The sequence below is a fragment of the Propithecus coquereli genome, unplaced genomic scaffold (assembly GCF_000956105.1).
Source record: "Propithecus coquereli isolate 6110/MARCELLA unplaced genomic scaffold, Pcoq_1.0 Scaffold193, whole genome shotgun sequence".
Taxonomy (NCBI): Eukaryota; Metazoa; Chordata; class Mammalia; order Primates; family Indriidae; genus Propithecus; species Propithecus coquereli.
The window spans coordinates 3530939-3544345 of NW_012144190.1; the positions used below are offsets into that span (position 1 = coordinate 3530939).

Below are 13407 nucleotides of genomic sequence, written 5' to 3' on the forward strand. Positions count from 1 at the left end.
AGAAACCCTTCTGGAGGGACGATTATCTCTTTACTGATGTGGATAAGAATGCTTAGTTGCCGGGCATCATAGCAAGGCGGGGGGCCTTTGGAGTGGTCAGATAGGGGGACAGGGCAGAGCTGGCATAACTCAGGTTGTTGGGGCCAGTGGTGGGCGTGCTGACAGGGCTGAAGGCAGAGGGTGGGGAGAGGGTGGTCAGCACCACACTACCCTCATCCAGGGAGCGCTTGTAGGGGACTGGAGCATCATTTTGGAGGTCCTGGAATGCCAAGTAGGCCTGGAATATCTGTGGGCAGAAAAGGGCATGCTGAAGGCTGGCTTGGGCTGCGCAGGGGGGAAAGGGACTGGGCTGGGGACTGGCATGGGAGGGAGAAAAAGGGTGTGCTGACTGCTCACAGTCCAGGGGTGCCTGGCCCAGGCCTGATTCCTAATGCTAGGCTGCCCCTGCTCAGAGGAAGGGGCACCTAGAAGGGACCAGCAGAGGCCCTAGGAGAGCCCCCCATGCCTGGCTCCTAGGGGAGCTAAAGGAGAGCAGGAATGTGTTAGCCCTTTCTCCAACCCTGCCCCCCCACAGAAAATGCCTCCCCGGGGAGGAGTCGGGGAGAGGGCTCATCCTTACCCAGACGAGGATGGAGAAGAACGTGAAGGCGATGGCCACCTTGGCACTGCTGCTCCCCAGGAGGAACTGTTTAGGCGGAGAATGCTGCCACTGGTTGGCCAGGAAGCAGAAACCCACGAACCAGATGATTGCCCAGAGGACTGTGGTGTGGCAAGGTGAGAAGAGGGGTTAGGAGAAAGCTTGCTCAGGCAGGGCCGCTGAGGCACAGAAAGGACGGGGCTGGGGGTCTCACTGCGTGACCTCCCACGAGTTATTCCCCAGTCCCTTCAAGCCCTCCCTAAAGTGAACCACTGGAGTAGAGCTGTGCTGTCTGCACGAGAGCCTGCAGCCATGTGCAGCTATTAAAGTTTCAATTTATTAAAATAGAATTTTAAAAAATTCAGCTCCCTGGTCACACTGGCCACATTTCAAGTGCCCCGTGGCCAAAGGTGGCCGGTGGTTCCTGTAGCAGAGAGCTCAGGGACAGAACATTTCCACTGTCACAGAAAGTTCTCCTGGATAATGCTGGACTCAATGACCTACGAGGACTCGTTGGCCCTGAGAGGCTGGGACTGGCATGGTGGGGAAGAGCAGGAGGGGAACCGTTGAGATCAGCCAGACTGCAAGGAAGGAGGCCAGGGCCTGAGGAAAACGAATGTGCATTTATTTAGCACTTACTGTGTGCCGGGCTCTATCAAGAGTGTTCGGCAGTGGTTAGGAGGCAAGACTTTGCTTTGAAGTGCTTGACCTGCCACTCGGTAGCTGTGTGCCCAACTATATCACTTCCTCAAGCCTCAGTTTCCTCCTCTGTAAAATGGGAATACAAACAGGACTTACCTCCTAGGTGGTTCTGAGGACTATACGAGAAGAGGCACTTGGAACACAGACTCTGTGCCTGACACGTGGGAAGCACACATGTCAACATTACTACAGGCCTCCTTTATCTCATTCCGTCCCCAGAAAATGCCTGCGAGGTAAGGGTTTTCATCCCAGCTTTTACTGAAGCTCAAAGAGGGGAAGAGACTTGCACAGCCCACAGAGCGGGGAGGTGCTGGGGTCCAACCCGGGTCTGTCTGGCTCCATCCTCTGAACCCCACTTCCTGCCACTGGGTGGCTTTTCAAGAAATGTTCTATGAACAAGGGAGGTGAATCTGAGGAAAGAGCCAGGCAAAAGGGAGGCTTCTAGAATTAGCCTGGGGGGTCAGAAGAAGTGACCCTTACACTGGGTCTAAAAGATGAGTAATAATTCCCCAGGAGGAAACAGCAGGTGCAGACAAGCAGTGAAAAGCTGTGGGCCACGTGTGGTCAGATGCCTCCTGTCGGGAGGGCGGTCAGAGACAAGGCCGGCTGGGTGGCAAAGGGCTGTGTCCTGGAGGCCCTGGGGAGCTGGGAGGGCTGTGAGCAAGCGGAGGGTAGCTCTAGGCAGAAGGTCTTGGGGGCTCACCCGCCAGGATGAAGTCCAAGAGCTGGAAGGCCGTCTTGAAGCGGGAGCTGGCGATGTGGTTGTCGTGGGCGTCCAGGACCAGGAAGACCAGGCAGCTGAGGAAGGCCAGGAAGCCGGCTCCCACCGCGAAGCTGCAGGCCTCGTTGTTGCTGTTGAGGACGCAGCGGAGCTGTGGATTCTCCGTCTTGTTCTGGTAGCCGTCAGTCAGCAGGGAGGAGAAGACGATGAGGGAGAAGACCTGTGGATCCAGGGGCCAGAGCGGAGCTCAGCGTGTCCCCGATGCCATTCCTCCTCCCTGGTGCTGACAGTCCAGCCAAACACCCGGTCACTGGGCCATCCTGGCCCCCTCCCTCCCTCCCTGTCCCAGCCTCAGAGCCCTCAGCCTCCTGTCCCTCATTCCCTCTGTTCCATCCTGACTCAGGCCTCATCCTCTCCCCCTGGACCCTCACTCCAGCCTCTTCTCAGCCTCGCTGCCTCCAGTCCATCCCCCACATGGCCCAGGGGGCTCTTTTGACATGCTGTCCCCCTGCCCTCAGCCCCTCATGGCTCCCCAGTGCCCAGGACTGAGTCTCATTCACACAGCCTGGCTTTAGAGGCCCTGCATGGTCCCCGTTCTCCTTGCTCATCTCTCCCACTCACCCCTGCCTTGCTCCATACTTCCCTTCTGCCACCAAACTTGGTACCTGCCACCAAACCCAGGTACCAATATAAAATGCTTGGCATGGTGCCCAGGACGGAGGAAGAACAGAATAAATGTTTGTTGTCGTGATTATTCCCTCTGCCTCCCAGCCCTTCCCTCTGCCGGTGACTTCTTTCTCCTTCCTCGCCAATTCCTACTCATTTTTGAAAATAATAAATTTGTGAAATAGTCCAAATATACGGAAAAGGATGGAGAGAAATGTACCAGACACCTAGTGCCAACTACCCAGAACTAACAAATATTAACATTTTGCCTTTTTTTTTTTTTTGCTTCAGGACTTTTTAAAAAAACAAATATAACACTGATATGGTAACCCCATCCCTCTCATCTGTGCATGCTGCATACAGTCTGTGTCTATGCTTGTCTCATATGACTACTTATAAAACGCCACCGAAGTACTCTACAAACACTAGCCTAGATCATCCTTGTGACCACACTAGGACTTAGGCACTGCTAACAGCCCCGAGTTTTAGATAGTGAAACTGAGGCACAGAGAAGATGGGGAGTTCCTGAACTCAGCTGGCTAGTCAGTGGCGAGCCTGGATTTGAACCAAAGCAGCCTGGCGCCTGGGTCTGCTTTGACCCCTTGCTTTACTACCTCATGCTGGACCAAATGCCTTGAAGGCAGGGGTTCCTAGCAATGCGATTTGGTGAAAATTTGAAGCCCCAATTATTTGTCCCAGATAGTCACAATGCAGCATGGTGAGGTCTATGCCAGACACAGGAGCCAGTGTGTGTAAGGGGTGGGGGGTAGGAGTTGGCCCAGGAAGGCTTTCCGGATGAGGCAATGCTTATAAGGAGTGTTGAAGGGTGAGAAAGGCTAAGGAATAGGAATGTTGTCTGGAGGGCAATAGGGAGCCATGGAGGGCTGTGAGTAGGGGATGAGCAGGGTCAGCTCTGGGTGCAGATGTAGAAAGACTCTCTGTGTGGAGATGGGTTGAAGGGGGTGAGTTCAGAGGCTGGGAGGCCAGGGAGGAGGCTGAGGCCTGGGGTGGGGGAGAGAGTGAAGGTTTGAGTAGGAACTGAAGTGGGGCTGGATTTAGGAGGTACTAATAAGGTGAGATCTGAACTGGACCTTGGACAATGAGGAGTTTTTAGGCAGACAAGAGGAGGAAGGGCATTCTAGGCAGAGCAGACAAAAACCAGATACTGCAGAGCAGGGCTTCTTCAGGGATAAGAAATAAATCTCATTTGAGGGATCCAGTATGAGATGAGGCTGGAAAAGTGGGTGGGAGCCAGACCCTGAGAGGCCTGGAACACCAGGCCCAGGGGCCCCGGCTTGGGGAGCCATGGAAAGGGGTTAATTTTATGCATGGAAAGATTCTGGGTAGCAGATGGTCAGGGTCAGACCTGGGGGCCAGAGAAATCCTCTGGGGTCATGTGGCTGATGGACTGGAGGTGGGCAAGAGGCCAACAGACCTGAGAGGAGGCTGGTAGGGAGGTCCAAGGGAGAAACACTGCGGCTGGAGCCCTGGGGAATACAGTAACGTTCAGGATGTAAAGTAGGATTTGGTGATTGATTGGAGGTGGCAGTGCTGGCAATGGGGGCTGGCGGAGGGACAGGTCGAGGGAAAGGGAATGTTGAAAATTTCCCCTTTAGTAGCAGTGGAGCTCCTCCTGCACAGGCTCCACGTGGGACCCTTCTCTCCATCCACAGCACCCAGCACCGGACTAGACCTCAGCAAAAGTGTGTGGAAAGAGTGAATGACTCTGGCTTCTTCTTTGCTCTCGCCCTGCCCTTCGGAGTGCGGACGGAGGAGGCAAAGGACTGCTTCTGAACTCCTCGGCTCCCTTTATTCTCCTCCCTCCTTTGCCTTAATTGCCTTCTCTAAACAACAACAGCCAGCAACAACCTGAGCCCCTCTTTCTGCCTTGCACTTTAGCATTAGCCAAGGGTATTCACATCCATAGTCTCATTTGATCCTCACAGCAACCCTCGGAGGGAGGCTGTCAGATGATTCCCCTGTTTAGGAGCTGAAGAACTGAGTCCGCAGAGGAGGAGCGCCTTGCCCTGCTGGTTTAAGGCAGAACCAGGTGGAGGACAGGAAAACACATCGATCATTTTTGAGTCCATATTCATTTTACCTGCACTACCTCCCTGGAACCTCGCACCAGCCCCACGCGGTAGAGGTTATTAATTCACTTCTGTTTTACAGGTGATAAATCGAAGCCATTATGGTGGGGTGGAAGGAGCCAGACACGTCTGACTCCGCCAGCTGTGTGGCCCTGGGCAAATCACTCACCTCTTGGAGCCTCAGTTTCCCAGTCTGTTTCTATGCTACAAAGAGGGGGAATATGGGGGTGGGTTCTGGGCCCCAGCAGGTGCTCAGAAAAACAGCAGTTTTCGTGACTCACCCAGAGAGGGGAAGCGTCCTCTCAAGATCAGTCAGCGGTGGAGGGGGGATTGGAATCCAGTCCTCCTGACTTCCAGGTGGGAGGGCTGTCTACTGACCCTGAAAACCTTAGACTGTGGCATGAGCCCAGCATACTGGAGACTCTAGGAGGGAGACTCAGCTGGGCCAGAAGGACCCATGCCTCTGAAGCCTGAGTCCAATCTCTTTCCATGCCCTCCCTGGCCTGTCCCCAGGGAAGGAGCAAAGATTCATCAGTTAAGGCACCAGCTGGCAGGCGGCAATGAGAAGGACAAGAGCACCAGCTGCCCAGAGACTCCCTCCTGAGGAGCCGGGCCAGGGGGGAAGGAGGAGAGGGCAGGCGGGAGGGAGGATGGAGACAGCGGGCAAAGTCCGTGACCAGAACGTCTGGCATGGTTCGCGGCCCTTCCTTCCCCTTCCCCCCGACACAGTCCACACCAGCTGGGCCTCCTTCTCCCTCTACACCGGCCCTTCCTTCTGAGGCTTTGGACACAGAGTGGGTGGATCCAAGTTTGACTTGCTCACCAGCTGGGTGATGTCCTTGGGCAAGTCACTCAACCTCTGTGAGCCTCAGTTTCCCCTTGGGTTAAACAAGGATAATAATGCCCATGTCATAGATTTGTGATGAGGAGTAGAGGAGCTAACACCAGCCAGGGACCTGGCACTGGGATGTGGTATTTGAAATTTCACTCTTTCCCTGGGAGAGATGGACAATGGACACAAGTCCCCATCACCCCAGGCCCCCAAAAGCCATCTTTCTCCTTGCTCACAAGTAATGATTTGTTCCAATAACAATCACTGTTTAAGGAAAGATCACTACTTGCCAGGCCCACGCTAAATAGTTTATAGGCATTACCTTGTTTCATTTTCACAAGTATCCTTCCTATGAGTAGGGTGTTAGGATCCTCGTTTCACAGATGAGGTTCAGAGAAATCAAGTAACTGGCTCAAGGTCACACAGACATAGGGTGGCCATGCAAACTATTAAATAAAACAGGGCATTTTGAGAATGAAAGGTGGTGCTGCTGACAATCACATCGGGGTGGCCAAGGCCTATGCCGCCCTGCATGGGCAGTGCATGGCTATCCAGGATTCTCAGCCAGGCCTATCTGCTCCCTCTCCAACCTCAGGCTGCAGAAGGGGCAGGGAGGAGATATTCTGGTTTAGGAATCTAGGGGGAGACCCTGGGGACTCCACCTACTCCTATGACCCTGATCAAGTCTCATCTTCTCCCTGGGCCTCAGTTTCCAATTCCTTCAGTAGCAATGGAAGCAGCACAGGTTAAAGTCCACAGCCACAGCTCTAACCCCTCATATACTGAGGTCCAGAGAGGAGCAGTGATTGCTTCAAGGTCACACAGCAAAGTCTGGGCTGAATGAGGATTTGACTCCAGGTATTCAAATTCTTTGGGAATGCATGTAAAGCCCTTGGCACAGTGCCTGGCGCAAAGTGACTACCCACCATCTGGTAGCTTAGGTCTACATTACATATTCCCTTCTTAGAGGCCCCGACCCCTATTCTCTCCTCCTCCTCCCTCCCCTACCTGAGACGTGGAAAATGAATGGGCTCTGGCATCTCACAGACCCCAGTTTCAATCCTGGCTCTGCCTCTTACTTTGTGACATTAGCCAATGCTGTCCAATAGAACTTTCTGGCGTGATGAAAATGTTCCATATCTGTGCTGTCCCATTTGAGAGCCACCAGCCACATGTGGCTGTTGAGCACCTAAAATGTGGCTATTGTGACTGAGGAACAGAATATTTTAATGAGTGCAAATTGAAGCAGCCACATGTGGCTGTGGCTACCCCTTTGGACAGCACAGACTTAAAAAATGTACTTCTCTGATCCTCTCCTTTCTTATTTCAAAGATGGGGCACATAGCACCTACTTTGGGGGGTTGTTTCTTACTCTGAGAGTCAATAACTGCTAATAACAGGTGGCAGTTGTTAGCTCCCTTCTGCTTCATCTCCCATCTGACGCTTCCTCCCCCCCACTCCTTCCCACCCTAGTCTGTCTCCTGTCACCCAGGGGCGCAGGCGGGCAACAGGAGGCCTCACCCCTGCGAAGATTCGTGCAATGGTCTTGGGCCTCTTCAGAAACTGCACGGCTTCGCTGTCAGCCAGGTCCTGGAGGCTTTCAGGGATGTGCATGGTGGCTGTTCTCCTCCTGGGGCCCTGTGAGGCGGGAGCAGGGGTGCTGGGTGCCGCCTGCTGGGTGCCGCTGTCTGGGGTTCCAGGCCCACCCTGGGCTCGGCTGTGCAGGACGACACAGATGGGGGAGGCTGGAGTCGGGGGTGCAGGGGTCCCAGGAGTGGAGAGCATGGGTTGGGGGTGCTGGGGATCTCATGAGTTGAGGTGCAGGGTAAGGGGGCTATTGGGGAGTCCAGAGGTGGGGGGTGTTGGCTGAAGGGACTACAGGGGTCCCAGGAACTGGGAATAAGGGGTGAGGGGACTTCTGGGGGTCCTAGGAATGGGGGTGTGGGTTGAGGGGGGTGCTGGGGGTCCCAGGAGTGGGGGACACAGTGAAGAGGCTGCTTCAAGCTCCAGAAGTCAGGAACACCGGCTGAGGGGGGCCGGGGGTCCCGGAGGGGGTGTGCAGGGTAAGGAGCTCCCAGGCCAAGGAGAAGGGGCGTGGAGAGGGCTGGGCTATTGGGGGCCATGTCCCTTGACACAGGAGCAGGAGGGCCCAGTTTAAGGCCCACGTTCTTTGCCAGAGGACACATGGGGGATTTTCTGGGGAGTAGGGGGTGCCCCATTCAAGGTCAGAACCCCTGGGAGGTCTGAACCAGCGGAATCCTGTTCAGGTTTTGGGGTGACAGTACCCACAATGGGGAACCCGGGCACCTCAGGGTATATTTTAAGTTGTCCTTGCGATTTGGAGCTATTTCCCAGAACAAGGGCCTCCCTTTAGAATGCGGCTCCATCTTCATAAAAGTGTATTTCCTCAAGCTGGGAGTTTGGACTTCAGATCTGTGGGGAATCTGAGAACTGAGCTGTCCCCTCAGAACGAGGCGGCCATGCCCCCGGCACTAGGCTACCTTCTTAGAATCGAGGTCTCCCCTTTAAGGACGTGGAATGGGGGTGCTGGGGCTTGGGGGTGACTCTGCCTGACAAAGGGCCACCCCTACTCTGGTGGGCCAGTCTCTGTCACCTGGAGGCCCGCTCTTCCTTCCGCCCGTCCTACTCTCCCGGTCCCGGGCGCCGCCTCAGCCTTCTTTTGGTTCCGCTTTTTCCCGCCTTTTCGTTCCTCCACAGCTGATTGGCTGTGCCCAAGTCCCGCCCCCTTTCTTTTACTGCCTACACAGGAGCCGACGGGGCGGGGGCGTGGCCTCAGCGGACGTTGGGCTGCTCGCCGTTGGCGGGCGGCGCGCGTGAGCCCTGCCCCGCCCCATCCCTCTAGGGGTCTCGCGTCCTCCCCGCCCCTTCCCTTTGAAGCAAGCCGACAAGGAGACAATTCTGCGGCGCATGCGCTGAGCCCAAACGAGGCTGGTAGGGGGGCAAGGCGGGCAGACGGCGCATGCACAGTTGAGATAGGGAGAGAGGGGAGAAATGCACAACTGTCATTGACCCAGGCTTTGAGCATGCGTTGTACTGCCGGCTGAAGCCAAACCTCGGGGGCCTAGGACGCCCTCCTGCACATGCGTAGGAGACTCAATGACAGTCCAGCGTTGGCTAAGGTGAGGGAGAGAGCGGGGTATTGCATGGCCAAGGGAGGGTGGCCCTGCACCTCCTAGGTAGCTTTTCTGAGCATTTCCTATTCTCCTGAGATCCACTTCGCCGTCTAGACCCTGAACAATTGTACGACTACAGGATCTCTGGGCCTGCAAAACACCCCGGAGCCTAAGACCTTTGGCCCCTATCTGAGACCCAGGCCCCCTGAGCAGTGTGGGAGGGGACGGACACGAGGGGCTACGACACGAGACTGGCAGATAGGCTCTGCTCCCAGCCTGAGGTAGGGACGTCCCCTAGCGGGCGGGACGTGGAGGTGGAGAAGGCGCTTTTCCTCCAGATGACCTTTGACCCCTGCCTATTTCTCTCTGGTTTAGGCTCTGGGGAAAGGGTCTGGCCATGCTGCCTGTGACCCGGGGGGTGTGGGGGTCCGGGGTCCGAGTAGGGCCCCTGTTGCCCGCGCTCCTCTGGACCCCCCGGGCCCTGTCGTCGCTGGCGGCCAAGATGGGGGAGTATCGCAAGATGTGGAACCCCAAGGAGCCCCGCGACTGGGCCCAGCAGTACCGCGAGCGCTTCATTCCGTTCTCCAAGGAGCAGCTGCTCCGCCTCCTGATACAGGTACCGCTCGTCCCGGGTCCGAGAGCCTGGGGACTACAATTCCCGGCAGGCTTCACGGCGGTAGGCCCCCCCCTCCCCCCCTACGGGCTGCAGAGGGCTGCCCTGGCCCTTCCTGGGAGTTGTAGTTTCTGATCCCCTCATAGTCCCAAGTGGGCGTAAGGTGAGTTGGAAAGCTGAGGCAGGTCTTTGAGATGCAGATGAAGCATCCATTCCTGACTCAGGAATGTTCTGGGGGCTTGAACAGGCGCTCCCTGGGGCATGTTTTTCCCTTTGTAAAATGGGTATAATAATCATCCTCATCATTACTATTTCTACCACCTACTAATTATATCTACGTCGTCACGAAACTATAGTCGTAATTATTATTATACTATTTGACCTCTCTCTCTATGGCACTGTGACAAACATTTTTCACGTATTATTGAATCATCAGAACAACCCAGTAAGAGAGAGAACCACCGTCATCCTTATTTTACCGATAAGGTAACTAAAGCATGCTGAAGAAAAGTGACTCACCCAAGGCCACAGCATAGCGGCCCAACTTGAACCGAAGTGATCTGACTCCAGAGGTGGGCCAGGACTCGGGTGAGGCGAGTGAGGCATTTGCTCAACCCGCAGAGTGAGTTGGATGCCTTATTTGCCTCACCTAGTCCTGGTCCTGCTCCAGAACTTGAGCTCTTACACCCACCACCATCCCCATACCTGTCATTATTGAGGATTGTTGTTCATTCATTTAACATTTATTGAACACCTACTGTATGTACTAAGTGCTGTGCTAGACACACGCACACGTACTATATATACACTCACATAAACACACATGCATATATATGGACACATATAATCTCATCAAATTCTCACCCTCTGAGAAAGGGGCTGTGATCCTCTGTTGCTGATGGGGAAACTGAGGCTCAAGAGGTGAAGACATTTACCCAAGGCACTGAAATAGGAAACACAAAGAAGTGGTTCAATATGTGTGTTCTGTAGTCAGACAGGCCTAGATTGGAGTTAACTCACGAGGACATTGTGGCCCTCAGCAAGTGACTTTCCTGAGTCTCAGTTTCTCTCTCGGAAGAAATGGGGTTTATAATTCCTCCCACCTCCTTGCATCCTCTGGAGGATGATATCGTGCTGGCAAACAGTTCCTGGCACACAATAAGCATTGTGTGAATGCTGGTGAGTTCAGCCATCTGTTTTTCACTATATTGCGTTGCTTCTGTTTCTTGCTCAGTAAAATTGATCATTCCCGCCCCCGCCCTCCTGCCCCACCAACCAAAACAAAATTTTAAAATTTTACGTTAAATTTTGTTTAAGAGTTCTGATTGTGTGTATGGGCTGCCAGGGAAAGAATTCCTCCCATGGGAAAAGGGAAAAGGCCTACAGAGAAGTTTTGCTTCCTGAGGTAACAGGAATTCCACTCGAGTCCGGCAGAGAAGGCGGCTTTGGAGGCATTCTCAACCCATGTGGACTTCTGCACCCTGTACCACTACCACCACATCCTGGCCCAGCTGCAGGTGAGGACAGGGCCCCTCCAGCCCGATGGCACTTGTTTGCTCAACCACTCGTTCAGCATTTACTCACTGACACTTCCTTGGAGCCTGGCCCTGTTCTAAGCACTGGGGATTCAGCAGCGAATGGGACACATGAAGCCACACCCTCATGGAACCAACCTTCCAATCTGGGAGACAAGAAATAAAATAAATATAAAATAGGATGCCCCGTAGTGGTCAGTGCTATGAAGAACAGTGAAGTAGAGTAGCAGGGTAAAGAGGGACAAGATGGGGGCCTGTTTTAGACAGAGTGGTCGGGGAAGGGCTCTCCGAGGAGGTGATTGGCGGGCTAAGACCTGCATGAGGAGAGGAAACCAGCCTGATGGATGTCTGTGGGAGGGTGCTCCAGGCAGAGGGAAGAGCAAGTGCAAAGGCCCTGAGGTGAGAGTGGGCCTGAAGTGTTGAGGAATGGTGAGGAGGCCACTGTGGCTGGAGGAGAGTGAGCGAGCAGGGAGGGTGGGAAATGAGGACAGAGAGGGAATAGGGGTGGATTGCACTGGGCCTTGTGGGCCACGATGAGGACTTTGCTTTGACTCTGAGTGAGCCAGGAGCCATAAGAGGGCTCTGAGCAGAGGAGGGCTGTGAGCTGAGCTAGTTGTTATCAGGGTTCCTCTGGCTGCCACGTAGGGGACAGACTATCAGAGGCAAAGAGGCCTATGAAAGAGTCTATTATGTTTGTCCAGGTGAGAGACAATGGAAGCTCCGGCAAGAGTAACAGCAATGCAAGTGGCATGAAGTGTTCAGATGTGGGTTGTGTCGGAAGGCATCGGCATTTGCTGGCTGTGGGGGCGGAACGGTAAGGGAAAGAGAGGAGTCAGGGGGTGCCTCCAGCCATTCAGGTCTGAGCCTCCTAAAGGATGAAGGTGCTATTTACTGAGATGAGGAAGACCCTGGTGCAAGATGGGGAGAGAGATCTGCCAGGAGGATTGAGAGCTTAGTTGTGGGCGTAGAAATTTGAGCTGCCTCTTAGGCAGCGAGGTAGAGAGATGGACTCGAATATGTGGATCTGGAGGGGAAGGGAGAGGTCTAGGCTGAGAATCCGCTCTGGGAGGATCTAGATGGTACTAATACCAAGGAAATTAATGTTGTCTTAAACTGTTCAGGCTGCTATAAAAAAAATACCATAGTTCGAGTGGCTTGAGAAATATTTATTTCTTATAGTTCTGGAGACAGGGAAGTCCCAGATCAAGGTGCCAGTAGATTCGGTGTCTGGTGAGGGCCTGCTTCTTGGTTCATAGGTGGCACCTTCTTGCTGTGTCCTCACAAGGCAGAAGGGGGCAAGAGAGCTCTCTGGGGTCTCTTTTATAAGGGTACTGATCTTGTTCATGAGGGCTCCACCCTTATAACTTGATTACCTCCCGAAGGCTTCACCTCCTAATACCATCACATTTGGGCTTGGGATTTCAATATATGAATTTTAGGGGGACACAAACATTCAGTCCTTTGCAAGTGTAGACAGAGAAGAGAAGAGGCCTGGGACTGAGCCCTGAGTGGCTCCAGCCTTGAGAAATCAGGAAGAAGAACTGGAGCCAGTGAGAGGCATAGACAAGGAGCATCCAAAAAGAGTCGCAACTCCAGAAAAGAGTAGTGTCCAGAAGGCACATTCTCAGCTCTCCCCTCCTTCGCCTCCCAGGAACCTGCCTGTGTTGAACATCCCCGAGACCACCCTCAGGTACAATGATTTCACTCAAGGGACTCATAGAGCTCAGAAAAGCTGTTACTCTCTGTAACAAGTTATTAATATTATTAGCAAAAGGATGGTGACTAAATTCAGCAAAAGAAAAGGCACATGAGGCAGAGTCCAGGAGAGACCAGGTGTGAGCTTCCAGCTGTCCTCTCTCAGTGGAGTCATCTGGGCAGTGCTTAATTCTCCCAGCAAAGATGTGCGACAATATGCAAGGAGTATTGCCAGCAGGGTTGCTCACATGAGCCTTGGTGTCCAGGGTTTTTATTGGCATCCGTCATGTAGGCATGGCAGCTGACCTTAGTCTCAGCCCCTCCAGGGGTCAAATTGATCCCGAGTGGCCCAAGGCCCCAGGTAAATTGAGACACTCTTGTCAGGCAGGACATTCCAAGGGCTTAGAGGTTGCCTCCCAGGAGCTGGCCAAGGGCCAGTCCTTGCTTTGGAATGTGTAGGGTTTGGACACCTCCAGCCTCCTGAGTTAACCCTTCACCACATCCCGCCACTGCCCTCTGAAGCTCCCCTCTTTGCTTTGAATAATAACAACCACGGCAATGTGGCCATCACAGCCCCTTCTTTCTGAGTGTTCACTCTGTGTCAGGCTCCTTAATTCCTTCCTGCAGCACCGAGAGGCAGCTGCCATCAGCCTATTTGCACCGGGAGAAACTGAGGGTCCGAGAGGACCCATGACCTGCCCAAGATCACACAGTTCACAAGTGGCGCAGCTGCAATTCGAGCCCATCCACCTGCCCCCAAGCATTTCCACAGGGCACCTGGA

General features: G+C 54.0%; 2 protein-coding genes across 4 annotated transcripts in view; one reads left to right on the forward strand and one right to left on the reverse strand.

Annotated features, from left to right (window-relative positions):
• SYNGR4 (synaptogyrin 4) lies at window positions 1–9389 on the reverse strand. Its single transcript, XM_012643233.1, has 5 exons — window positions 9345–9389; window positions 7170–7365; window positions 2043–2280; window positions 620–759; window positions 1–286 (listed from the first exon to the last, which is right to left on the reverse strand). The coding sequence occupies exons 1-5, from the start codon at window positions 9356–9358 to the stop codon at window positions 53–55; spliced, it is 822 nt and encodes a 273-aa protein (XP_012498687.1). The 5' UTR covers window positions 9359–9389; the 3' UTR covers window positions 1–52.
• TMEM143 (transmembrane protein 143) overlaps window positions 8617–13407 on the forward strand; it is a 22114-nt gene continuing 17323 nt past the window's right edge. The window contains exons 1-3 of one of the 3 annotated variants that reach the window (XM_012643229.1): window positions 8654–8788; window positions 9158–9398; window positions 10808–10912. In XM_012643229.1, the coding sequence (XP_012498683.1) occupies window positions 8766–8788; window positions 9158–9398; window positions 10808–10912 (369 nt within the window). In that variant the 5' untranslated portion in view covers window positions 8654–8765. Of the gene's footprint in view, window positions 8789–9157; window positions 9399–10222; window positions 10575–10807; window positions 10913–13407 lie in introns of those variants that run through there. The other 2 variants (XM_012643231.1, XM_012643232.1) reach the window with 2 other exon arrangements.